The sequence below is a fragment of the Aspergillus nidulans genome, chromosome VIII (assembly GCF_000011425.1).
Source record: "Aspergillus nidulans FGSC A4 chromosome VIII".
Taxonomy (NCBI): Eukaryota; Fungi; Ascomycota; class Eurotiomycetes; order Eurotiales; family Aspergillaceae; genus Aspergillus; species Aspergillus nidulans.
The window spans coordinates 986,198-1,011,786 of NC_066264.1; the positions used below are offsets into that span (position 1 = coordinate 986,198).

The 25,589-nt window shown below is 50.9% G+C and overlaps 9 protein-coding genes across 9 annotated transcripts, besides 1 other annotated feature; 6 read left to right on the top strand and 3 right to left on the bottom strand.

Moving 5' to 3' along the window:
- Positions 1-25,589: part of a sequence feature (contig 1.17 1271..347844(-1)) that runs on past both edges of the window.
- ANIA_01254 (C2H2-type zinc finger protein) lies at positions 631-1,845 on the bottom strand (the record flags this gene model as incomplete). The annotated part of the gene is made up of 2 exons (XM_653766.1): positions 631-1,229; positions 1,311-1,845. The coding sequence occupies 2 exons, from the start codon at positions 1,843-1,845 to the stop codon at positions 631-633; spliced, it is 1,134 nt and encodes a 377-aa protein (XP_658858.1).
- On the bottom strand, positions 3,125-3,694 carry ANIA_01253 (uncharacterized protein; the record flags this gene model as incomplete). Its single annotated transcript, XM_653765.1, has 2 exons — positions 3,125-3,454; positions 3,542-3,694. 2 exons carry the CDS (start codon positions 3,692-3,694, stop codon positions 3,125-3,127), a joined length of 483 nt encoding a protein of 160 aa, XP_658857.1.
- Positions 4,605-5,172, top strand: ANIA_01252 (uncharacterized protein; the record flags this gene model as incomplete). The annotated part of the gene is made up of 1 exon (XM_653764.2): positions 4,605-5,172. Exon 1 carries the CDS (start codon positions 4,699-4,701, stop codon positions 5,170-5,172), a length of 474 nt encoding a protein of 157 aa, XP_658856.1. The 5' UTR covers positions 4,605-4,698.
- On the top strand, positions 11,316-12,652 carry ANIA_01251 (C2H2-type zinc finger protein; the record flags this gene model as incomplete). The annotated part of the gene is made up of 1 exon (XM_050613182.1): positions 11,316-12,652. One exon carries the CDS (start codon positions 11,316-11,318, stop codon positions 12,042-12,044), a length of 729 nt encoding a protein of 242 aa, XP_050469016.1. The 3' UTR covers positions 12,045-12,652.
- On the top strand, positions 13,290-15,659 carry ANIA_01250 (uncharacterized protein). The gene is made up of 2 exons (XM_653762.2): positions 13,290-13,723; positions 13,781-15,659. Exons 1-2 carry the CDS (start codon positions 13,408-13,410, stop codon positions 15,331-15,333), a joined length of 1,869 nt encoding a protein of 622 aa, XP_658854.1. The 5' UTR covers positions 13,290-13,407; the 3' UTR covers positions 15,334-15,659.
- ANIA_01249 (snoRNA-splicing protein PRP40) lies at positions 16,438-18,950 on the bottom strand (the record flags this gene model as incomplete). The annotated part of the gene is made up of 3 exons (XM_653761.1): positions 16,438-18,538; positions 18,594-18,748; positions 18,810-18,950. The coding sequence occupies 3 exons, from the start codon at positions 18,948-18,950 to the stop codon at positions 16,438-16,440; spliced, it is 2,397 nt and encodes a 798-aa protein (XP_658853.1).
- ANIA_01248 (TRAPP trafficking subunit Trs65 domain-containing protein) lies at positions 19,439-21,356 on the top strand (the record flags this gene model as incomplete). Its single annotated transcript, XM_653760.1, has 6 exons — positions 19,439-19,727; positions 19,780-20,905; positions 20,958-21,036; positions 21,136-21,163; positions 21,251-21,290; positions 21,329-21,356. 6 exons carry the CDS (start codon positions 19,439-19,441, stop codon positions 21,354-21,356), a joined length of 1,590 nt encoding a protein of 529 aa, XP_658852.1.
- ANIA_01247 (Mpv17/PMP22 family protein) lies at positions 21,605-23,562 on the top strand. Its single transcript, XM_653759.2, has 5 exons — positions 21,605-21,951; positions 22,097-22,213; positions 22,512-22,848; positions 22,897-23,063; positions 23,117-23,562. Exons 1-5 carry the CDS (start codon positions 21,886-21,888, stop codon positions 23,186-23,188), a joined length of 759 nt encoding a protein of 252 aa, XP_658851.1. The 5' UTR covers positions 21,605-21,885; the 3' UTR covers positions 23,189-23,562.
- pgkA (phosphoglycerate kinase pgkA) lies at positions 23,936-25,513 on the top strand. Its single transcript, XM_653758.2, has 3 exons — positions 23,936-24,111; positions 24,169-24,595; positions 24,653-25,513. The coding sequence occupies exons 1-3, from the start codon at positions 24,046-24,048 to the stop codon at positions 25,423-25,425; spliced, it is 1,266 nt and encodes a 421-aa protein (XP_658850.1). The 5' UTR covers positions 23,936-24,045; the 3' UTR covers positions 25,426-25,513.

A 25,589-nucleotide genomic window follows, 5' to 3' on the forward strand; every position in this document is an offset into this window, starting at 1 on the left:
CCAACCATATCTTCTTCATCAGCGCTACCTCTACTTACCTCCATCACCTATACTATTATCATCATCTAGATCCGAACCCCTTCCTATCTGCGCTGGCGTTGGGGTCAGATGTTTACGGGCATTCATGTATCCTACTCTTATTCATTCTGGGAGATATGCTGAAATGTTGCTAGACGTTGTTTCTATCTCTACTGCGCCAACTGTGATTTAGCATGTTCTGTTATGATTCACCTATACCTTCCTGGGCGAAGTGGGGTGCTTTGGTGGCTGGCTACCTACCCTGTCGGGTAACAGATATAACTCGAGAAAAGTGTTAGGAACTTGAGAATACATGATGGGACAGACTCTACTTCGTGTAATCTTATAATTAGTGGCAGTGTGTAACCCTCTGATTAGGTATTTATAGTCCAGGTATGCTGTGATAATAAGACCAAGTACTGAAATGATCTAGCGCCAGAATAATGAACAAAGTATGAAAACCCGCCGAGCCTAAGCTCCCATTACCCGCACTTTCTTACGTGTAAAGACAGATAGAAGACAGAAAGCGTAAAAAAAAAAACCTCAAAACGGTCCCTGGCTTAGGAAGTAAAGGAGAGCGTAGAATATAACAGGCCTACAAGGCAGGAGATATCACGGCGGGATTTGGTAACCTGCGGCCGCTATAGGGTGCGCTGGATTTTCGGGCATCCCGTTTGCTGGAACAACAGACGTCTGCCCAGTGGCGCCCTCCGCGCTGACCAGCGTGCTAAGAAGCCGGAGTTCTGCGTCCATCAAGTCATCGAATATAGCTTCTTTCTCCAACCACGCCTGTTTCCTCTTCGGTCTAATTTTCTCCCAAGTGCTCTTGAGATCTGCACCTTCTTTTTCTGCCCAGTGGATTTGCCTGCGGAGAAGCCTGTATAACTGATGTGGGTTCATTTCGAGCTCGTGGTCGTCGAATCCAGTGTCAGAACTGAACTCAGGAACCTCAAACTCGTCAAGGTCCTCAGTGCCGGCTGTGTCGTCGTTGACACCTTCGCTGTATTGCTCTGAATCGTCGCGAGGTGGGTGTGATAGTTTCAGTTTGATGCGCTGGAGCTTGGAGGCTGGGGTGCCAACAGGTGTGCCGCCGGACGAGAGGATATCGTGACGTTTGGGAACAGGGTCAGACGGGCGCAGGGCCTCAGTCTCGTGTACGGTTCTCATGTGCTTTGCGAGGGCATCGGAACGGGTGAAACTGCGATCACATTCTGGTCGGATTGTAAGCATCGCGTTGAGCTCATTGTTACGCGAAACAAATGGTAAAGAAGCGAAGGGGTAATAAAACATACCAGGGAGCGCGCAGTAGAAGGGCTTTTCTCTCGTATGGCTCCTCATGTGCGCACGTAGCGCGTAGCCGCTTGCATGCGTTTGACCCTTCCGAGTACAATCGGACCATTCGCAGGAATATTTCTTCTGCCGGCTACCGACATGCTCGTTGTGGATGTGTTGGACCAAGTCGTCCATGTTCCCGAGGTCTTTAAAATCACATCCTTCCCATCGGCACACGGTAACCTGGTCGTTGCAGAACCCGCTGTAGTCCTCGTCTTGGTTTGCCCCTATGAGCGACAGAGTGTTGGGTGAGTTGGGAATTTCGCCGGACGTATCGGACGATATAGAAGACGACGGGGACGGAGGCGGAGGTAGCTCATCCTGGAAGGAAGTTGACACGGGTGTGTTACGGTCCCAGGAAGCCATGCCGGTGCGGCGTCGCTTTGACGGGGGCATGTTAGATGATGGTGTTGAGACGCCCTGCTTGGGATCGTCGCGGTCCGACATGTCGTCGGAGGCAACGGAGGAGAGGGGGGAGCCAGGAGAATCGGCCATTGGGAACGGGGAGTAATGTGGACGGGCGGAATGAGCGAATTGATGGGTCAAGAGCGGGGGCAATAAGGTAGCGAGCAGATTTGGATTGGGGAGAAATCCAGGGTTTGCTTGACGTGATGCTGGCGTCTGGAGTCGAGTATACAGCCGGCACGTGATGAGGCTATTGTCCACCACTTTTGTTCTTTTTAGCTTCGCACACCTCCAACCTCCAACCCACAAACTACAACAAAACATAAATCAACAACAGCACATTAGCGTTACTGAGTAAGTTATAACCAGGTTATCCTTGCCTCAACACCGCACTGCTTCAATGATGATCACTTCAAGAATTCTGCAATTCCGACAATCTCCAGGCTTCTGTGAGATTGCGTGTTGACCTACTACACTTGACCTGATTGAAAATACTCTTCCGTGGCACGCTTTGTCCAAAACGCTGTTGGATCAGGCTAACAATAATCCTAGTTCTTCCAGGTTCAATTTCAATATGGTTGTCACACTGCCTTCGCCGGCCTGTAGGTGCCGTTGAGACTGCCAGCTCGCGCTGCCAAGCTGGCGTTTCCCGGGCTACCACATCACCGATGACATGATTTAGATCCCCCGGACTCTTCGATCTGATCATATCTGCTAAAGGTGCGAGGGTCTCCTTGCGTAACTGTGCTCTGTGTCACCCGGATCGGACGGTCTCAAGGTTTGCGGGCAGCCACTCATAGGCACCCAATCGGCTTTGCTTCGTATAACTTGTAGTCCTCGAGGAAAACGCAGCGAGGTGGAGGTGTCACTGCACCTTGAAGGACGGCGTTCTACAGGTGTTGGACCCTTGGAAATTAACCCTGCCTACAAGTTAATGGTCATTCAAGAGCGACAAGGCTAGACCTTGTTAGACGCGGCTCATGCTCTCATCTCAAGCGTAGTTCTCATCTTGGCCTAGGTTATTCCGTCGTCAACCGGGACGTGGCCTATTGCAGTTGGGCCCAAGAAGGCCTGATGGAACGAAATCTCAGCCTAACCGTGCCGCGAAACTCAGGAGAAGAGGTTTTCACCCTTCTGCCAGGCTAGGATACTTTTCCTGACAGCGGACTAATAGCCACGGATATGCTTAAACATCCTCTTCTGAAATATAATCGTTGAAGCAACCGCGTTCATTAGTGTCATTTCCTGCAGTATCGTCACTCATAACGCTAAACTCTTCCAATACTCCAAACAGAAAGACCTATCCCAACGAATCCATAAAGAGTAGCTAAAATATAATAAGTATAATAGTCAATCGGCGCTCCACCAACTACACCAATCCAATCTCGTCACTCCCATTGATCGCCTCTCGAAACTTTTTCTTCAAAACTTCAAAGAGCGTATCAACAAAGCCTTCAGGGTCCTTCGCGGCATTTGCATCATCCTTAGCTGTATCCATGCCCTTCTCCTTCCCATTGTCAACGTTGTTCTCAAGCTCCGTCACAGTGGGCGTAGATGCACGGCTATCGTCAATCACCATCGTCGCACCACTATCCTGCCCATTCATGTCCGTATGCAATTTGTTGAATTTCTCCAGCTCCTGCATGCCCAGTCCTGCGAGGATGGCTGCCATCAAGTCTGTCTCGTTGGGGATCAATCTCTATTGTTGGTATTAGTGGTTTGCATCTATTTCACAATACAAATAAAGTAGCACTGGTCCGGTAGGGCATGACGAGGTTTGACGTACGGGGTCAGGGACTGCAGATCGGGCTTGGATCTCCCCCGCTGTTTCAGGACGTATAGCGTTTTCTGCTGGGATGGGGATGGGAAAGGCTGTTAAGGGTGAGATGAAGATGGTGAAACCAAGGACTAAGGTGGCCCATGATTGTTGTGGTGTCATCGCTGTCGTCGTCCTGGTAGTAGATCTATACAAGTGGTTGGAGATGGTGAGATGTGGCCGTACGAAGCGAATCCGAAACTGCAAGTTGCCTAGATATAACCACTAGCTAGATGCTCCATCCTGACGGATATATCGAACAGGCGTGTGGAATGAAGGCGTCGTTTCGTTGCTAGGGGTGGCGTCGCTCCGCTGGCATGCAGGCAGTTCCCAACCTACCCTGCCCATCCCCATAGAAGTAGACTCAGTGCCTAGTTCGTCCGAGCCAAGCACGGTCCGTTTTGAAGAGGCAATGCATAAACGTCTGCACTCCAATTAACTGACCAATTTTTGGAGTATCTCTGCTGACCATATTCTGTCTAGAAATTGGCCTTAGATTTGACTCGACTCAAAGCCATTTCCTATGAAGGCGGGAATTTCCGCTGAAAATCCTGTCTATTCAGTCAAAGCTTGCACTTGAAGCTTGGATCAGTTGAAACAAGGGGTTCTAGCAAAGCCCTGAGCATTCCATGGCTCTGAGACAGAGGCACTAGCTTGGGGCTTTCGCGTTGGAATGTCCAACTCGCGTTTCGATCTAGTGGTTTGTTTAACAGTCGATAATCGAGCTTGTAGAGTGCCTGGAGGTGGCGGTCGGGATCTCGGGATGTGTCTGATATGCCCGTCTGCAACTGCCGGTTCTCTGACTCTAGCGTTTGGGTTTGTCATTCGTGTAGTATCTTGACGTTCTTGACGTTGTAAATTGGGTAGATAAGGTCAAATTAAGTATGTATCCTTGTCTATACACTCAAAGGGTTTGATATCTTCGAAGTAGAAAGGGTAGAGTTGTTTTGATCGCGAAAATGCCCCGCCATGGATCTGTCTCCGCCCGCGATGACTATGACAGCATTGGTGCAATCGACGTCGAAATTCAAACCTAGCTAAGATCAACGAAGATAATCAGTGGTGCTCCAAGTCTCATCGGCAAGATACCTTACCTTGACTGAATCGAACAGCATAACATCACCACAATGTCCGCCCAGAATGAACCGCAAGCCGAAGCACAATCACCATCCTCGGGAGAGGAGGGGTCCTCTCCCTTAGGCTCATCCCTCTACCAAACCGGCTTGCAAACCCGCCAATCCGTCCTCGGCAGCGCGCACGTTAACCGCTCATTGTCCAACAGCAACGCATTCACATTCCCAATGCAAGAAGCCATCACCGAGTTTGCCTGGGGCTCGATCTGGAACCGGCCCGGGCTTGACCGTAAGCAGCGGAGTCTAATGAATATTGGAATTCTGATCGCGCTGAACCGCCAGCTGGAATTGGGAGTGCATGTGCGCGGGGCTGTGAGAAATGGGCTGTCTGAGCTGGAGATCCGAGAGGCGGTTATGCATACGCTTGTTTATTGTGGGGCGCCGGCGGCGATGGAGGGAATGAGGACTGTTGATAAGGTGCTCGAGGAGCTAGAAAGGGAGGGGGAGATCAAAAGGGAGTTGAAATGATGGCGTTTGACTTGGATTGGATGAAAGCAGGTGCGAGGACAGAGGAGGGAGGATGAAGAGTGAACAATGGAAGGACCTCGGGCTGGTATGGGCTATGCCAGTTGAATTAGAACTACGGTACACGCTGTGAGTATTTGATCTTGTAGGGGTATACCTATTGAGACCAGAGCTCTGCCCAGCGTTCTGAGTTGGACTGCATACGTTCTGCAGGTACTATGTACCTACCCGTTTGCACTCATAGGCAGTACAAGCTATGATTAAAGCTGGTCTGAATACAGAGTATAGCATAGTATAATTGAATGATCTGGCCGGAGAGACAGTCAATCACCGCTCACGATCAGATAAGTGCGTCAAAGGTTGTAAAGCTACGAGATACCAAAACCTACCTAGCGTCCCGGTTGCCGTGCACCAGCATTCAGCAACTCTTATCCGTAGCCTCTTGCCGGATGGGAAGAGCATCTAGTCATAGGCGAGATGAACACGCAATCAAGCAGCGAGCATGACTCTTGCTTCTGAACTTCCTGGTGGCTTGGCCAAGCCCTGCAGTTGCGGCAGCTCAGGAAGGTGACGAAGCCACGGCATCCGGAGCTCATGCCATCCGCCATCAAATCTCAGACCAGCCATCGCCATTCAATCCGACACGATACCAAACACAGGTCCCTCGTGCTCTCGTGTCAACGTCCCGGTAGCCGCCCAATGCTTCGTAGACTGGTACCACGGCGAACCTAAGACCGCTCGGCGCTTGCAGTCGTACTATACAAACAAGCTAACCCCACCTAAACTAGGGCATTCGTATGCGCCTACGTAAGTAGTGAGCGAGCTAACTCTCAGCTTCAACGCAGATAGCCAGAATCTCGGAGCAGGGCTCGAGACGATTCCATCTGGTTGGCTCGGGGTCGGGTTCCCTTGTCCGCTAGCTCGGCCGTTTTAGCTCCTCAATATTTTCAGGGCTTCTCAGCCTGACTAGACTGGTGCTAGCTCCGAAATCAGTAGTCGGGGCGGCCTCTTTAGTCAGTCGCAAGTTCGGACTCTGTAACGCAAGCCTGGCCGTAGCTTGATAAAGGTAGAGGACGAGGGTGTGGCATACGTGTAGGCGACCGACGCAGCCACAACCCGACTCCCAGAAATCACAAAGCAGATGGGGACGCCCACAAACACCCACAAACACCCACACCCCACAGCTCTTCCAATTGCAGCAAATCCCAATCATCGGGTTTAGTGATTGTGGTTGATTGGTTTGACCTCTCCCAGTCCTGGCACTCGCCGAACCCAAGCCGGGGCTGCACGCAGTCCATACCTAGTCAATTATCAAAAGACCAGAAACCCCACTGCGTGACGACTCGGCTTACGTAGCTCGAAGTAATGAGGCTGCAGGGCCAAAGTTCGACTATCGGGTTTGTTTCTTTGTAAATCCGAATTGTTGCACATTGGAGGTGATTTCCACGGGTAGAGACATGGAGTGATGTTTAGTATGTAGATATGATGTAAATGTGGTATGTAGATATGGAGTAAAAAGAGCCATTCTTGCTGATCAATGATCATCCTGGTGAGAAGCAGTTAGGGCACAGTGCCGAAATGCGAGTCGGGTAGGAGATTTTGCGACTGCTGATTTGTTTGCGAAATCCCCACTATAAGCAGAAACTTATGGCCATGCAGTAGTGCTGAATGTGGGCAGGGAATTGAAAGGGCCGCCGAAGGGCGAAATGGGAATTTGTGAGAGAAGACCAATAGATAGTGGGTACGGAAGAAAATATTGGCTCCCGTGTCATGTGGTTGACAGTAGAAGTTCCAGAAAGATTAAAAGAAGAATCGGCAATGGTGATATGAAGTCTCCGAGACTGCGAGGTTATTAGTAAATTACGGAAATATACAGACGATATTTCAGTTCATCCACGGCTCAGTGAACATCCTTCTGGATTTTCACTCCAATTTCTGCTTTTGACCACGGCAGACCCTGACGATCCTTAAAGCTGACCTTGGCCCTCAGTCCGTGACCACCCTGTAACTTTACCAAAAATACCGTGCGCTTAGCATGCTTTGTCAGCGGAAACAGCTCGTCCGTCTCCACAGCTTCTAGATTCCTCTCGTTTGACTTCGAACGCCTTTCTCCCTCATTCCCTCGTTTTTTAGTTCAAGAGCCTTCAGCCGATGTCCCTGACTCCCCGTCGTGAGCCCGTGGATAAGATCTCTAGCCCCAGAGTCCGGCTCAGCAAGGTAACCGGCAGGCCCCTGTTTCTTCTCTAGTCTTCCTTGGCTTTCTGGGCCAGATCCTTGAGACTTTGTCAGCACCCAACAGCGAATAAGTTCCCAAGCTCGTATCCGTATTGAGCGACTCCGACCGTGCCCGCCTGGCTTCTAGGCCACTCACATCTCTTCTCTTACCTAAGTCCCAAGGTCTTGACTTCTTGTTTCCGACCCCGAGTTGGAAAGTGCTACACAACTTGGTCCCTTCTTCTTATGGTCTCCCACCTCGCTGTCCTTGAGGTGGCGTGAAATTGCAGGATGGGATTGGCGTAATGTCAAACTATGTTGTCTCTACCCGTGTTTCGTTGAGATGGTTAATAACTAGACCGTCCAAGAGACAAGATCGTCACGAGGCATGGTCCACGATCCACATAATTCACGCTGATTTGTTTTACCCCGAAGACCCTGATTCAACTCCATGAAAATCGCCAGCCGGGCTCTTCAGCTTCAACCGAACTTTCGAGTCTCAACTGTGAACTGACACCCAAGGCCGCCGAGTCGCTGGATTATTGTTACCTAACACCCGCATACTCGGTGTACAATCGATTCGGTCTGTGGTTGCACACCTGAGACCTTGAAGTGGACTCGACAGGCGCAGATTCACCCATTGGCTCAGATGTCTCTTAAAAGACAGGGTCAGCCTTATGCCAATACAGAGTATGCCAAGAAGATTGGACGGCGCCTCGTTGAATAGCGTCAGTTCAGAGCAGGGGTCGTCCACTAACCGTATATGGATATAGGCGGCACGGCAGAGATTCAGGATCATCCTCGATCCAAAGTCAAAATTGCAGGATATTACTTTCGTTGACGATCTTTTCAGTTTAGGAGAATAGCAGTTACCCTCCCCACACGGGGTACTTGTCGCAACATCAGTGTTGCTGATTCGAGATCCGTGATTCCTGCTTCATTCAGCTAGCGTTGCTTCGCCGAGCGGCGTGAATGCCCAGCCTCTGGCATGATCAGAGTCTGTGCTAAAACCTGGCGTCTCAGCGTCCTCAGGCCCTCAGACCTTCAGGATTTAGACATGGACCCACTGCGTTCAGGGACTCGATCGTCTAAAGTTCCAGGCTGAAATCTTGCCTGTGGGTTTATCCGCGGGGCCCGGCATAAAATTGTGCAATTGTCGTTGTGGGCCGGTGAGGGGAAGCACGAGTCGACCTGCGTGTCCTGACTGCCTCTCCCAAGCTCCGCTGCGAGAACACATTTACCTTCAGTGGCTGCCTAGGCGGAGATGAAGTACTCCGAGTCGGGTACGTAACTTACTGTGTATGTATGGGCTTCACTAACGTTCTGGGTTCTGCCGCTGCGCAGGCTAAGCTCTAGCTAGGATGAGGCAGGAACACCTTATCTCTGTGGACTAGACCATGTACGGCGTAGATGGGGAAGGCGTACGTATGCATCGCGTGTACGGCGTAGTCTACAATGCGCGGATGTGACCGTCTAACCGAAAGAAGCCCATAGTTCCGGGGGTTGGTATGGCCTCAAAGCACAAAATAACGGCTTGTTCAGCGATAGAGTTTAGACATTCGCTTAGATACGTAAGCCTCTTCAGCCACACCGTCCGTGAAGGGACAAACACGGCGAAGGGGACGCACGATTCATGAAAATCATGCCGCGTTAGCCTGCGCTTTGCATTTACTTTTTGAGAACAAAGGTATCATCAATGGGTGATATCAATATTGTAAAGTTATTCTCTTGCATATCCTTATACGAAATGTGGACTCGACCAGATAATCAGTTGAAATCAAACACGGATAAAGGTATCGAGGGTCGTAAGTTATGCACATACAACGCAATATTCATAATTTGTGCAAGGTAATGAGCCAGGGACTTGTGCCGGGCTCCGCTCGAACCGTACCCACTGCCGATTAATCAGCGCAAATTATAAGATATTATTATAATTTACCGAAAATAACCCAACTGTGGTCCCAACATGGAGTGTTTCGTGTCCTTTCTTAAATCCGAGCTCGGATTTCGCATTCGCATTCGCATTCGGACTCGGATTTACACCCGGGGCCTGGCTGTACCGCAGCATGAGCGAGGCACAGCAACGACCGGTCACGCAGTCGGTACGTCAACTGGATGAGGTCCGTGGGTAGATGGCGAGCTCTTCTTATGTCAGTGGTATATCGGTCAGCGCTTACTATTCCGTACAGTAGTAGGGGACCCTTCTGTCACAGACTAATGCAGATAGCACCACCACCCGCGGTTCAGCAGCGTGGTTAAAAGCTTGTCCACAGGGCTCTAACCTTACCGGAATAGGGAATGATAGGCACGTACCTGGCTCGGTCTTACGGTATTTTTAATACCGGGTCTGGGCGGGTAGTTATACCCTGAAAGACGGTCGCTGCGCCCAGCTTACTGTTACCTGCTATTCTCGCGTGATAAGCAGACCAAGCCTTAGCATCCTTGGGTATGGGTCGAGGATTCGCCTCATTTGATGACGAGGCTGGAAGGACCAACAGTCAAGGCGTTATTCTCATGCTATCCCGAACTTACGTAGCCTTCAGATTGCTGCTAGATTGGCCGTATACTTAGTGCTATTGCTGACGACAGGGACACGTACTAGGCAGGGATCAAATGGGTTAGGTCTGCCCATAGTGCGGGCTGGGGAGGGGTGAGGCCCTGAAGGCTAAGGGGTTCGACGCCTCTTCAAACAGGCTGATGGAGCAGGATTACGGGTTTGTGGCTGAGATGATACTATTCGTGAATACCACGTACTCGTCTAAACGTTTCAAGGGCCGGGCCCGGGGACTGAGTAAGGCGGGTGGAGTCTGGCTCTACTTCGGAGAAATCGCTTACGCTGGACTGGCAGGCCTGCCAGGACGGTGGGAGCAGCCTCGTTGAGATTTATGCCGCCAAATTCGATGTTATGGGGACAATTTTAGCAAAGCCGTGCGTGAGACCAAGATCAATTGGCCAGAATATGACCAAAATGACAGGAAATATCTCCAGAGTTGATTAGACGAGAATTATGCTGCCTAGCGACGGTCCACAGCCATGAAGCTCGAGTCCACAGTGGGCTCCAAGACGAACTAAAGTGCACACACTAACTCGTATGGTCAGAGCTTCTCAGAGACCCTGGCCCGGTTTCAAGATGGATGCTTTTCCTATATTATTCTTAATCTATCTATCTGTTCCTACTTTATTATCTCCTTCACTCCTTCTACATCCCTCCTCTCTACTCGCGCTCTCACCACTCTCGCACCTCCCCACTCTCATCGTCGATTCTCTCGCCTCTCTGTATTCTCTGGAAGACTGCTGCAAATCAGTTTTGGCACCACATTTCTTTTTCCCGCCTGAAACCTTCCTGGGTAGATACCACTACTACCTGCTGGTCAAATTCACAATCTCCGTCTACCACACCTCCAATTTCCTATCTCAGCTTGGACCAGGGCCTGCTAAGAGACAATACATTGCTGCATTGATCCGGCTCGTCGACCCGCGGGTTTCGCACTCACGCAGCCTCCCGTGAGTACAACGGAACAAAGCTGACTGAGATCCGATTATCCATCGAGTCTTGTGGAGACGACTACACCCTCTAAGCAAGGCAGCCGGTCTCGAATAATCGATCGGTTTGCTGTCAGATCTGCGCCGTCTGGTGTCTACAGATCGTGAAGGGCGTGTTACACGGGCGAAACCACAAACATCTACGGATTCTGCTGGTGTGTGTCCTCTTACCCATTTCTTTTCTTTGCTTTTCTTTTCTTTTTTTCCTGCTCATGCTTTTTTTCTCCTTTTTTGTTTCCCTATTCTCTGCTTATAGAGTTTCATACCACCACCACTTCTTCTTATCCCACCGTTCGTATCTGACTGGGGGAAGCCCGAGCTGACTGTCTGCTTAAAGGTTGTCACTCTTCTTGTCTTTCTTTTCTTATCAGCCTATTAGTTTCAGGGAGATGTCCAGCTGCAGGTCAAGTTTTGTGTCTATTTTGAACAATGATGATAACCCGGCATTTGCCGTTCGATCAACATATGGGATTCCGACACATTATCCCACATCATCACAGTATCAATTAGAACCGCCTTCAGCAAAAAGCACGTCAGAGTATCATTATGGTCGCACATACTCTGACTCACCATCACCGCGGGTAATGCGACAAGCATTCGACCCAGTCACCGAGGCTACCAGGGCAGCCTCACCGGGTTCATCAGATTGTTCTTCATACGACTATACAGCTAGCTCAGGCACGGGCTCCTACTACCACCCCTACGCTAGGCACGATCCGTATGCTTATCACCCGCGTCCCGACAAACGGCTCAGTGGTAACTCCATGGCCGAACCCCCATCACCTCAAACGTCGATCGCTAGCACGTCAAAGGAGTCTGTTGGCGCTAAACCAGCCCGCAAGAACAAGTATCCCTGTCCGTTCGCTGCCAGCCACGCCTGCACTGCGACCTTTACGACATCAGGGCATGCAGCACGACACGGCAAGAAACACACGGGGGAGAAGAGCGTACATTGCCCGATTTGCAACAAGGCGTTCACCCGGAAGGACAACATGAAACAGCATATCCGGACGCATCGGACACATTCCGAAGAAATGTCTGCTAATTCGACGTCGCGGAGTAGCGATGCTAGCCGGGAGTGGGCGGCCAGGAGAACGAACCGATTGTACGATCATTAGCAATTTGACGCATGGTTTCGGAGATATGATTGCCTACGATAATATGAGGACGATGATTTCGGTGTGATGCGGTCACCGCGACGTCTCCTGCCATCACAAAAGGCCCACAAATAAGGCCCTGAGAGGACTTCTCTTCCTCAAAAGACCATCGCGGTCCAGGCATTGATGGAACTCATACGGCCGACGCGCTCACCTGGTTCCTTCTATACAATGAAGGCTGAGCGAAACGACAGCCGTTAAAGGCAGGTGGCTGCTGAGACATGACCTTCTGCATCCTTCTACTGCCTTACTATTCTTTTCTCTTCTTCTCGCCGTCTGAAAAACGACGGATAGAACTGGATAGACTTATGCTTCCCAGCAGCGTGAATTTTTTTTTTCTCTCTTCGTTCATCTTCCATTGCATTGTTTATTTGTTTTTGCCGTATTCTTTTTCGCATAAGACCTGCATATATCAGCTATCAGCGTTTACTTTTCTTTGTTTGTCTTCTTATGTCATGAAGGGCCTGAAGATCATGGCCCAGGGCCAGAGGCATGTACTATAACAAAGCGACGTCAGTTAGGCTCAGTTGAGCCCCAATCATATGATACCCAGAGGGTTTGATTGTCCTGAATAATGTTCACTCTTTGCCTTCCAATAGTCGCGTGGAACCATGGAACATGTGCCAAGCATAGAGTGAGGTAGAGAGCAGTTGGATCAGGAACCCGCGGTCCCAGCGGGAGGGACTGTGGAGCTATCTGATGCCTACCTAGAGAGTAAACCAGACTTATTGCTTTTTGTCTCGAACTAGTGAGTCCCTATCAGTACAGTCAGTGACTTTAGAAATGTTCGAGACTGGTACTAGGCTTTAAGAATAAATATGACATCAGACCACTTGAAAATTCCTACTATAGGCGATTGTACTATAGCCCGAACATCATGATGAATTCAGTCTGATTTATCTGTCCACTAAGAAACGCGCCTGAGCCGCCGTCTCTGCGGCGGATGACGGTATGTTAAACCTGGTCACCTGGTTTCAATGAACGGAGATGGCCGTCGGCCGCCAGCCACAGATGATACAATGGAAGCTGATCTCGAACCTCGTGATTTGTGGCTTGAACGCAGCCAGTGACTCTCGGAGACAGAAGGGATAAAGAAGTGCGCGGTTACGTCAGAGTCCGTGACTGCGGCTGGTGCCCCGCCTCGCTCGCCAGCGGCTGGTCACACTTAAAACAGCTGGGTTGCTCTTCTGTGCCCGGCCTCATGATCTCTTTCTTCCTTTTATCCTTCACTGCAGTCACGGCCGTCGATTAGATCATCTCCATGAACTACTGAGCCAGTGATTCTTCTCTTTTCATTTAGTTTCTCTTACCTTACTCTCTAGCGATGGCTTACTACGATAGCCGACCACCATACCCTCCCGCAGAGTATCCCGAGACGCCCTACTATTACGGGACCACGCACGGCGGGAGTCACTCCACGGCTGTCATGCCACATGCCAACCCCGCCCCCACTGGCGGAACCAGGGACGCATACTACCGAGACCATCCTGCGAGAGACGCATACGAATATGGGCACGGCGACTACGACTCGAAGCGCTCACGCAAGAGCCGTCACAAGGCACACTCGGCAGATCACTACGACGACCCGTACGACGGATACGAGTCGCGCTCCCGACGATCCAGACATCATGATGAGCGGCGTGCGTGTACCAATCCTTAGGTTGAACAAGACCAGGTAAGACTGACTGAACCAAAAGGCCGTGAAAAGTACGACTATTCGCCGTCAAGTAGCCGCTCGCCGCCCCGTCGTCGAAGATCCTTGTCAGAGCGTGCACTCGGCGCCCTTGGTCTAGGAGCTGGGGCTGCTTCGGCGGGATCCAAGCATCGCGACAACGAGCGCGGCCGTTCCCGTGGCCGCCACCACAGATCTTACTCGTATTCGCCATCTCCCTCCCGTGGAGGTCACCACCACCACCGCGACAAGAGCGAGGCGCGCATCGCCCAAGCAGTTAAGGCCGCTCTAGCTGCTGGGGCAATTGAGGCGTTTCGCGCACGCAAGGAACCCGGTGAATGGTCCGGTGCTAAAGGAAAACGCGTTCTGACCGCTGCGCTGGCTGCTGGAGGCACCGATGGCATAGTTGACCGGAACCCTGACAAACACTCCAAACGCCATATCCTTGAATCTACGCTTGCTGGCCTCGCTACAAACCGTGTCGTCAATGGATCACGCTCTCGTTCGAGATCTCGTAGACGCTCTCGCTCCCGTTCCCGCTCCAAGGGCCGAGGCAAGGCCAAGGACGCCGCCATTGCGGGCATCCTAGCTGCTGCAGGGAAGGAGGCCTACGATCGGTTCCAAAAGTCCCATTCCCGATCTCGGCCTCGTCACCGCTCCAACTCTAGAGATAGCTACGACAGTTACGGGTCTCGTCCTCGCCACAAGCGGAGCAAGAGCGTTTCTGACTATATCAACAAAGGTATGGCAGCTCTGGGCCTCGACGATAAGAGTGACCGGAGCGACAAGGATGATCGGCGCCGTCGTCACCACCGATCTTCACGGTACGATGATTACTCGGATGATGGCTACAGTAGTGACGAATATTATCGCCGCCATCCGAGCCCGCCGCGGACAAGGCATTCCAGAGATGTGAGTCGAGCTTATTACCTCCCCGAGCCGGGAGCCAGAGCCGAAGGGAACTACGATCAGACGACCGTGGGGCACTACTCGCGCCCTGGCTCCCAAAGCACAAGCACACAAGACCAATCACGCGATACAAAGCAGATTGATTCTGACACGGATGACAGTACCGATGATCGCAAGAAACTCAGCAAACTTAATCGGGAGACACTATGGGCTACCGGCCTCGCGGCCGCGGCAACTATCCACGCAGCTCATTCCCTAACCGAAAGCATGGAAAAACACAAAGAACGCGCAAAGCAGGTGAGAGAGGGTGAGATGTCAAGAGAGGAGGCCCGCCACCGCCGACGAAAGAACCAGCTCTCCGACATCGCCAGTGTCGGGGTTGCCGCCCTGGGTATCAACTCCGCCATAGCAGAATGGAGAAACTTCGACCACAAACGCCGTGAGCGAGCTGAGATGCATAAAGTCTGTAAAGAACGCTCCAAGTCAATGTCGAAGGGCCATTCCCGCTCCAACTCGCGCTCCCATTTTGATTCGTATTCCCGCCCACAACGCACCCAGAGCTTAAACCACCAAACGCCAAGGACGATCTATCCTGACGAAGTTGAAGAGAATTGGTCCGTTTCTGACAGACGCTCCATGCGTGGGCGGTCTCCTGGCGTGATGATCTAACTGCATTTTAAATACCTTTCATGCGTTCTTTCTCTTCTTGCAACTGTCTGATATTACATGATTTTGACCATGACTCATGATCCCATGACTCTTACATGAAAAATGAATTGTGAATGACCCGCCACGACCACGAACGACCTTACTGACCTTATGACATTTATGTTGAACCTTTCTACAGACTGTCATTAATACAACCTGACTTCTGTTACAATCTTGTGTTCCATGCTCTTGCGTCCATTGATTCCGGGTTGATTTCTTGTGCTTCTATAATGCTTCTGTATTGCCATACATGATAAATGCTTTGAAAGCGATTTACATTAGGTAAACAACATTGCATCAGCCAGTAGCTTACGGGATAATCCTACTCGCCTAGAACCACGTATTTGATCTGAGTCCTGATAATGCGCATCTCTCCGCCGAACCTCAGGTTATCTATGGAAGTATCTAGTCTTTGTTTTACTACATCAGTGTTCACTTTTAATATACCCCTCACTGGTGTATTCTGAATCGATTGCTCCACCTTATCAAATCACAGGCTGAAGACACGCGCTACGTATTGAAGAAACTGCCAGGTTAACTTGGCCGTGGCCTATCCTTCTGGATATAGTCCCTTCTCATCCAATTTTGGTTGAGTCTACTCTCGTTCTTATTCAGTGAAAGATGGGTAGATATTCATCAATATTGATAGACTTGGACTTGGACTTGCCCAAAACAATGTTGTGTAAGTAGTTCAGCAGTCACGGCAGTCGTTCGAAACAATAAGTCGTATCGGTCTATACCCTGTAACCCTAAGCAGCATGATAAGGATGGAATTTGGAACAATGGACCAAGCCCGCGCCACTGCGTATTAGCGATCAAGCGGAACCTGGTGCCGTGCAAGTTGAGGGAGATTTATGGTCTGATAGAAAGAAGAATGAGCGGATAGTCGCAGTTTGGTAGTCCCGCTAAGAAATTAGTCGGGTAATCTGTGTGAACTGCATAAGTAGGGTACAATTTAAGCAGCGCATGGATCCATTAATTTCTACAACGATGTACGCATATTCTCCCCCTATTGAGGGCCATGAGTATAAACGGCTCACAAGATCCCATATTCACCGTACACCTCTAATCCTCCTCAATCTCTCCTTCCTCACTACCTGAATGCACAGCCTTCTCCTCCTTCGCCTCATCCGCTGCAGGCCCAGGAACAGCAGATGTAGGCGTGCGCTCCCTGCGCTCCCTATCCTTTCTCGCGTCCCGATCCCGACTATCCCGCCGGTACCGCTTAGTTGAGCGACTTGCAACGCTCTCCGTGTCGCTGTCGCGCCGGCGTCGCCGCTCATTGCTTGCGGTCGCACCAGTGGCGCTCCGGGAATCGCCGCCATAGTCGAGCTCGTCGCGGCTACCGCGGGGGTCGCCGCGGGTTCGGTAAAGGCGTTCGCGCTCTTCTTCGCGGTCGCGGCGCTCGCGCTCGTAGTGACTGAGGGAGCGTGTGCTTCGTTCGCGATCGCGATCGCGGTCCCGGTCCCGGCGGTCTCGATCTCTTTCGCGGTCTCTGTCTCGTTCGTCCCATCTTTCGCGGACAGGTGAAAGTCCGCTCGCCGCCTTGCGGTAGGAGCGCTCGCGGTCTGCTTGGGCTTTGCGCCGGTCGGCTTCGTAGGCGTCGGGTTCTGGAGTCCGGCTGTGGCGGCTGGCAGGGCCGCGTCGCTCGCCTCTGTAGCTGCGGTAGTCGCGGTCACGGTCACGATCGTGATGGTGGTCACGGCGGCTGCCGCGATCTCTGTCTCTCTCGCGATCTCGCTCGGCATCTTCTTCTTTCTCCTTAAGGCGGCGAATGACCTTGTCGAAAGCGATTTGACGGAGTTCATCACTCTCAAGGGCCTTGTATTCGTCGTATCTCTCTAGTGTGGGCTTCACCTGGTCCCATGTATCGGTGGAACGAAGAGGAGGTTCCAAGCGTTTCAGGCGGGAGCGCAGAGCGTCAATTGCGCGTCTTTGGTGCCGGTCTGCTGCGTGTTTCTCCTCTTCGTTGCGACGGAGCGCTTTTTCCTGGATGCGTTGGAAGATGACCTGGAGGATTTCGGGGTCGATCTTCGCTGTCCGGCGATCGGAAGACACGACTGAGTTGAATTCTTCAAAGGTGGTCTTGGAGGTAACGTCAAATCGGTTGTCATCAAGGACGTCCAAAACATCATTACGGGGTCCACGTAACGACCTTTCTTCTTCTTCGACCACATCCCAGAAAAGATCCAGAGGAGAGGAGCCTGAGTTTCCAAGGATCCCAAGGTAACGCGGGTCCTCACGAATGATAGGGTAAATTTTTGACCACTTGCTGCCAGCCTTGATAACCCCTTTAGATCTCAACTCATTTAGTAGTTCAACAAACTGTTCACGGGCATGTCGTTCCTTCCTGGCCTTTGCTGCCTTTTGCTGCTGTCGGGCATCGTTGAACGCGCGTTCAAGAGACTTGATATGATTCTCGAAAGCAGTCAGAATATCTGATTTGCTAAGAGCCTTGAATTTTTCCTCGTTTTGTACTCTCTCGTTTGATTGAATGATGGCTTGTGCCTCCGACCACCTAGTATAGGGCTCGAGGTTCATGGACTTAAGGATTCCAACAAGCTCGTCCATGGCAGCTCTGCGCGCAGCAGCCTCTTTCTCGGCGTGTTCCTTCTTGAGTTCTAGAATATATTCTTCAAAGAGCTGTCGCCGCTCGTTTTCATCGTTGGTCGACCTGAAGATGGTTTCACCTTCAATGATGGGACGGATGGTCTTCCACCGCGTGTAATGTTTGATTTCAGGGTGGCGTTTCAACATAGTATTGAAATCTGCTCTTAGCTTAGCGAACCTTTCTTTCGCCCGATCTTTTTCCTGCGAGCGAACCTCGACCGCGTATTTCTCGAACGCTATCTTGCGGTCTCTCGGGTCTTTGAGAGCCCGGTACTGAGGGTCTTTGATTGTTTCACGCATTGTCTGCTCCCACGTCCAATCAGGCTGAACATTGTGGCGTTTGAGCATTTTCATGAATGCCGCCTCAGCTTCTTCCAGCGATCCATAGTCTGGTTCTTGTGTCGCTCCCAGCGGAGGGCCAGCGGCGATGGCATTGGCATCGCTAGCACTATAACCCCCATGACTGTCATTATATCCTCGATCGTAGTCATCACGATCACGCGCTTGGGGATACGAGGAGAGTGAACTAACACCGCCGGCAACAAACGTGGGGCCCCTGCACACGGTCTGATAAGTACAATATAGGCACGCAGAATGGATTGAATACTCACGCCGCAGGCGGAGGTTGCGCTGCTTGAGCTTGCGCCAGCGCATTTTTGTACGCTTCTGGCATTTCCCATGTACTCTCCTTTGTCTCCGAGTTCGACCAATACTTCCGTCCACCTTCCGCGGTATACTCTTTCCACGGCTGGTTGGCTAATGCCCGCTGCGTAACAAGGTAAGATGTCAGTAGATGCAGCAATCAAGCATAAGAAAATCTCACTAACCTCGACCGGTGTCATCAATTCGACGGGCTTCGTCCATTGTGTCGCTTTCGTCTGAACGTTGTAGTAATAAGCGCGCCCTTCAGGAGTGCGGGCCTCCTGCCACAGAGAGGCAGGGCCAGTCGGCGCATTCATTGGGTTCATTTTGCACCTTGATGACAAGTTTTCAAGGCCAACGTCCTTGCAGCTTGTTATTTGGGCCGATGAGGTTCGAGAAAATTAGACCGTCGCGACAGAGCTCCCCGGTTTCAAGTGTTTGTCTTGTTTGCACAACTCCACCATCCCCATTTCCGCGGTGTCAAGTACCTGGGAGACACTGTTGACTAATTGAGGGTTAAGATAGCCGAATCTTTGTGGGAACGCTCTCTCTGACTACGAAACGTACGTGGGAATGCGAGATTTGCTCCCGCTATGCAGAGCCTCGACGTCCCTGGGGAGTTCCTGAGGCATGCTGTGCTCGATACAGTTGTTCCGCATGCTTCGAAGATTGACCTAGAAGCAGCCTTGACGTCCGCGCTCGAAGAAGGTGCAGACGATTTACCATCTGTCCTATCATATATACCCCAGCGATCCGTTCTATTTTTTGGTAAGTCAAGGACCAGTTTCCTCGCCGAGCTTTGTCTCTTACTCATATGCAGTTTGGTACAGATGAGTTCTGCACAGCCCGCATAGTCCTAAGGCTCGCGAACTGCTCGCAAAACAGCCTAAAAGCCCACCTCCAGAATCTCGAAGTACGCCTCGATGCCTTTGCAATCGATCCGGCGGAGGCCGTCGCCGAGAATCCAACACCGACTCGTGATCTGATTTTCTCAGGGGCCGCGGACACACAGGCCGATCCTTTAGTCGTTGTCAACGAATTCGAAGGTGAAACCGGAGGGGGAAACCATGTATACGTTATATGGAATATTGAGACATTTCTCAGTGAGATAAACTATACCTTTGACTGACAATTTGGGCTAACTGTGTCATGTAGAGCGTCCGCGTATTCGCATCCAACACCCCTCTGTAATCTTCATTGCCTCTGCTAGTCTTAACCCAGCGAATACTCGACAGCATGACGCCCGTGAAGATGTATACCTCCCGTCTTTGGTGCCCGCTTCCACCAATGTCTTGCAACCTCTCACAACAGACCCCGCGTTTGATCAACAAGAACCTTTTCTTCCAGCGTCGAGGCTTCTGCGAGTCGTGCCGGCGAAATACAGTGATGACCCTATATACCATGTGCTTCAAGAGTCAGGCCACCCGACACGCATCGTACCAGCTGCCAGTGCAAGAATACGCTATTCCAGGCTGAATTCATTTTGCGGACGGCCAACGACCATCGCTAGCCTTGATTTCGAAGTCACGCCGTTCTTGACTTGTGAAGTGATATTTGATAAAGCAGATCTTCGGTTGTCAAATGGTTTTATCGAGATGCTGACGAACGGGCCCGGGCTAGTGCCACCTGTTACATGCTCCCCTCGAGATGATGTTACCCTGATATACAAATTGACTCCGGAATCTGGGCCAGACTCAAGAGATTCAACTACAGTGTCTGTGAGCTCGCTGGACATATCCCTTGAAGCGGTTATCAAAGTGTCAGAAAACTGTAACCCTCGAATCCTAATGCAATGGACAACCAATATCGATTTCTCAATGGCGCTTAACCCAAATTTTGGTGCTCCCAGCCAGGCCCTGCAGCGGACAAATCGTCCTACAAGCCTATCCACTTTTCCAAGTCAGGGTGGTGCTATGTCCGGAGGATCCCAGGTGAACCGGACATCTTTGAGAGAGAGGGCTTATTCTGCAACCGATCTCGGTGTGACCATGTCATTCTCGGGTCCACCAAGTGTGGTAGTGGGCAAACCTTTCTCATGGAGCGTTTTCATCGTCAACCGTTCCTCTGCACCTCGGAAGTTTGCCATGGTTGCCATTCCCAGGAGAAAGGTACCAAACGCTAGAGGGCACGTGGCGCGACCATCGTCCTCGTCAATGTCGAACCGCCGGAGCGATCAAGTGGCTGAAGCAGTGACCGACGATAATATTGTGCATGCAATGCAGAAGAGTGTGGCCGGACAGGAAGCGGACCTTGTCAGTCTGAGTACCGACGTTCGTGTTGGGTAAGTGTTTCTCTATAACTTAAAAAGGACAAGGCTAATCTGTGCCTCTTAGCCCATTATTACCAGGCACTTGTTTCGCAACTGAACTGAAGTTTCTTCCCCTTGCGGTTGGTTCCTTACGGCTGGAATCAGTACGTCTTATCGATGTAAATACCAGTGAAACAACCGATATCAGGGATCTTCCGGATATCTTGTCCTTGGGGCAAAATGTATAGCTTACGACCCACTAGAAATGTGATTTCTCAGTTGAATTCGACTGTAGGTAACAGACTGTCCGGGATAGATTAAACGCATAGATGTACAGATGGACTAATTTACATGCATCTACTATATGTATTACCATAGGCATACATCAAGAGGCTTTGAGTAACAACCAACCGAAGACGTGTGTAATTTGTGTAAACTCACTTGTATGGAGTTTAGTTGTGTTGCCAGTTACTCTGAAACATGAAAAAGGTAAACAAATGAAAATAGCTAGTAAACCAATGATTCGTTATGAATCGCTGACTCCGGGGCGACCTCCGTGTCCAGACCCTAGCGCCAGAACGGTGGCAGTTGACATTGCATAGGTAAGCGCCAGAGAGGCGTCTCAGGGCCGATCATGGGCTACACTAAGTTTCGAGGTGGCTCAGGTGAGAGGGGCTCTTTCAAAAAAGCCTCGACCAGTCTCAGTCTTCCCGAACAAACTCAACATCTTCTCTCATCTACTTTGACAAGAACGTTATCGAGAGGGGCCCTCAGATCGTCCCTGTTCTCTCCAAATCTGCCGTCCTTTACTTGTCGGTTCGTCATCTGGGCCCCGGCCAACTGGGTCCCCCAAGGCATCCACTTTTATTGCTCCAGCATCCCATTGCCTTCTTGTTGAGAACTCCCTTTGCGTCATACTGTCGCCGACCGGTTCAAGACCAGACCTCAGACCTCGCCTTCGCTCATCTCCTCCACATTTATATTATTAGCTTCTTCTCCCAAAAGCCTTCACGATGTTTTCTACAACTCGCCGCAGAGTCTTGGATGGGTTGAATAGGAGATATATCTACGGTCGCTTGGTAAGTCGTGTCTCGGTTTCGCTAGCCCCTTCGCTTCCCGATCGCCGCTCTTCCTTTCCTCTCTCCTCTCTCCTATGCGTCACGGGCCAGCGCGGGTCTGTCTCTGAACAACTGGACTAATGCACTTTTTGTGTCCTCTTTATAGCCTCTACTTCATACCATTATTTTTATGATCGAGATGGCGGCAACTGCCCGGTTGGCAGCAAAATTCAACTCCTATTATGCAGAGAAACCGGTCCTTACAACTATGGTCACCAATGCGGTAAGCTTTCCGGTCTTATGCGAAGTTGGGGCGCCTTCGCTTAGGGCACATTACTTGCGGTTTACATGGGAGGTATGATAATCTGGCTCAAGGAAGATTTTAAGAGGCTTGGGGCTTAATCAATGCCTCGAAATGAGGCGGAGAGAATGGCCACTATCCAGTTTCCTGAGTGGGATTTTCATGGCCCCTACATAGGTGCTTCAAAAGCACAAGCGCAAGTGATGTGTCTGGGGCGGTGGCTGCGACTACGTCAACTCTAGCATCGCAATTAGACAATGAATTGCTAACAACCTACCAGATTCTTGGTGGAGTTGCGGACACTGTTGCCCAATTAATCACAGCGTTCAGAGCACGAACAGGAGTGCGACGTGGTGATGATTTTATTGCAATTGAAATTCATGATCTAGAGAAGGAAAAGCCCCCCGCCGTGGGAGAATTGGGTCATGCGAAGCACACGCCTCCTCCTTTTGACTTTGAACGGTTGATTCGGTTCATGTCTTATGGTTTCTTCATGGCTCCCATCCAGTTTCAATGGTTTGGCTTCCTCTCGAGGACATTTCCACTGGCCAAGAAGAACCCGACATTCTCTGCTTTGAAGCGGGTGGCCTGCGACCAGCTTCTGTTTGCTCCTTTCGGTATGTGTATAAATCCAGCAAGGTGAAGCGGTGACTAACCGATTATAGGATTGGTCTGCTTCTTCTCTTATATGACGATTGCTGAAGGTGGTGGTAAACGAGCCTTAACCCGCAAGTTCCAGGATGTGTACTTGCCCACTCTCAAGGCCAACTTTGTCCTCTGGCCTGCGGTCCAAGTTCTGAACTTCCGAGTCGTTCCCATTCAATTCCAAATTGTGAGTCTTGGCCCCTCCTTCGGTGCTTTGCATCTGTTAATACCGTGTTCTAGCCATTCGTTTCCTCGGTTGGTATTGCTTGGACTGCATACCTCTCGCTTACAAACTCTGCTGAAGAAGAATAAATTGGTGGGTATAGACACAAATATGACCATCGCCGCTCATTGTACTACGGTCACCCTCAAGGCAATCAAAGCCAATCAACACTAGATTGGTACACTATGGCGACTACCTGGCTTCTTTCGTGAAAAGTGGCTGTGGGTATTGACCCAATTGACTTCCTTGAAACATGGGTACGAAACATCACTGGTTGATCCTATCGGCCCTCTGCATTATTGTCTTATCCGCTATTCCTGGTGTTTTTGTTGTCTTACTACTTTTTGTGTCGTTGAAATTCTTACTAGGCGTTGTGAATCTGGATCGGATCATGCTATTTTGAGGTGTAATGCATGGGTCAAATTTTCTCGAGTTTCAAACGAGGCAGAAGAGAGATGCAGATAAATCTTGAGTTTTATCATGCAGCGAACGTTACCACTTATAGTTTCCGGCAGAGCACGTAGGTCGGCCCGGCGTCATGTGTAGCGGGGGAGCTCCAGGACCTTGAGGACGAAAATGGGACGGCGATGTATAACTCCATGGAGGAACGGAGCGTGATTTTGTACTGTCTGATCCGAGGCTAATGAGAAAGCGGAGGTTCAATGTTCCCCCGGTTGATGTCCTGAAGCAGCGAGGCCCGAAGTATCCCGTCGTGGACATGACATCAGTGGTCCGACTCCCGCCGAACCCTCCTCCTTCACCGGCAGCCCCACCATGTCGCCAAAGCAAATGGTAGCTCTGCGATTCTGGATACCCCGCCACTCACCGTGATACAATTTCAGCATTTGCGAGGTGGTCTGGTCTCCTGACGCGCTTTATTTATCCCTGGTCTCTCCCCACTAGCTGTTCCTGCCCGTCCATCTCTCTCCGTACAGCTATAGCAACAATGTCTCTCACCAGCAAGCTTTCCATCACAGATGTGGATCTCAAGGACAAGCGTGTCCTGATCCGAGTACGTTGAGCCTATAAACGCCCCCTAATGACCCCTCTAACGCTGAATTGTAACTAGGTTGACTTCAATGTGCCCCTCGACAAGAACGACAACACCACAATCACCAACCCTCAGCGTATCGTCGGTGCTCTGCCTACCATCAAGTATGCCATCGATAACGGCGCCAAGGCCGTCATCCTCATGTCCCACCTTGGCCGTCCTGATGGCAAGAAGAACCCCAAGTACAGCTTGAAGCCCGTTGTGCCCAAGCTCAAGGAACTGCTCGGCCGCGACGTCATCTTTACTGAGGACTGCGTTGGCCCAGAGGTCGAGGAGACTGTTAACAAGGCCTCCGGTGGCCAGGTCATCCTTCTTGAGAACCTGCGCTTCCACGCCGAGGAGGAAGGAAGCTCTAAGGATGCAGACGGCAACAAGGTCAAGGCCGACAAGGACGCGGTTGCGCAGTTCCGTAAGGGATTGACTGCTTTGGGTGACATTTACATCAGTAAGTAGCCTTCAAACCACTCTCTTGCAACTGAGTCCGTTATTGACTGCTATATAGACGATGCCTTTGGTACCGCCCACCGTGCTCACAGCTCCATGGTCGGTGTCGACCTTCCCCAGAAGGCCTCCGGATTCCTCGTCAAGAAGGAGCTCGAATACTTCGCGAAGGCCCTCGAGGAGCCCCAGCGGCCCTTCCTCGCCATCCTTGGTGGCTCTAAGGTTTCCGACAAGATCCAGCTAATTGACAACCTCCTTCCCAAGGTCAACAGCCTCATCATTACCGGAGGCATGGCTTTCACCTTCAAGAAGACTCTCGAGAACGTCAAGATTGGAAGCAGTCTCTTCGATGAGGCCGGCAGCAAGATCGTCGGTAACATCATCGAAAAGGCCAAGAAGCACAACGTCAAGGTTGTTCTTCCCGTCGACTACGTCACTGCCGATAAGTTTGCCGCCGATGCGAAGACTGGCTACGCCACTGATGAGCAGGGTATCCCTGATGGTTACATGGGCTTAGACGTTGGCGAGAAGAGTGTCGAGTCCTACAAGCAGACCATTGCCGAGTCCAAGACTATTCTGTGGAACGGACCCCCCGGTGTCTTTGAGATGGAGCCCTTCGCTAAGGCTACCAAGGCTACTCTTGACGCTGCTGTGGCGGCTGTTCAGAACGGTGCTACCGTCATTATTGGTGGTGGTGACACTGCTACCGTTGCCGCCAAGTACGGCGCTGAGGACAAGATTAGCCACGTTTCTACCGGTGGTGGTGCCTCGCTGGAGCTCCTGGAGGGCAAGGAACTGCCTGGTGTTGCTGCTCTCTCTGAGAAAAGTAAGTAAATAAATGAAGAATTTTGTGAAACGAGCGATCTACACTTGTTCCTTAAGGAAAAGTAAAACTGAGATGAATGTAATGTACCATGACTTCAAATTAATAAATCAAGATTTGCCTGCCTGTCTTTTAAACATATATATACACAGAAATCTAATTTTAAACCGTTACT

Coding starts and splice junctions, on each gene's coding strand:
- ANIA_01250 (XM_653762.2), top strand. CDS start 13,408: ATGGCTTACTACGATAGCCGACCACCATACCCTCCCGCAGAGTATCCC. Junction 13,724..13,780: donor CAGACATCATGATGAGCGGC/GTGCGTGTACCA, acceptor CTGAACCAAAAG/GCCGTGAAAAGTACGACTAT.
- ANIA_01247 (XM_653759.2), top strand. CDS start 21,886: ATGTTTTCTACAACTCGCCGCAGAGTCTTGGATGGGTTGAATAGGAGA. Junction 21,952..22,096: donor GATATATCTACGGTCGCTTG/GTAAGTCGTGTC, acceptor TCCTCTTTATAG/CCTCTACTTCATACCATTAT. Junction 22,849..22,896: donor GCTTCTGTTTGCTCCTTTCG/GTATGTGTATAA, acceptor AACCGATTATAG/GATTGGTCTGCTTCTTCTCT.
- pgkA (XM_653758.2), top strand. CDS start 24,046: ATGTCTCTCACCAGCAAGCTTTCCATCACAGATGTGGATCTCAAGGAC. Junction 24,112..24,168: donor ACAAGCGTGTCCTGATCCGA/GTACGTTGAGCC, acceptor AATTGTAACTAG/GTTGACTTCAATGTGCCCCT. Junction 24,596..24,652: donor TTTGGGTGACATTTACATCA/GTAAGTAGCCTT, acceptor ACTGCTATATAG/ACGATGCCTTTGGTACCGCC.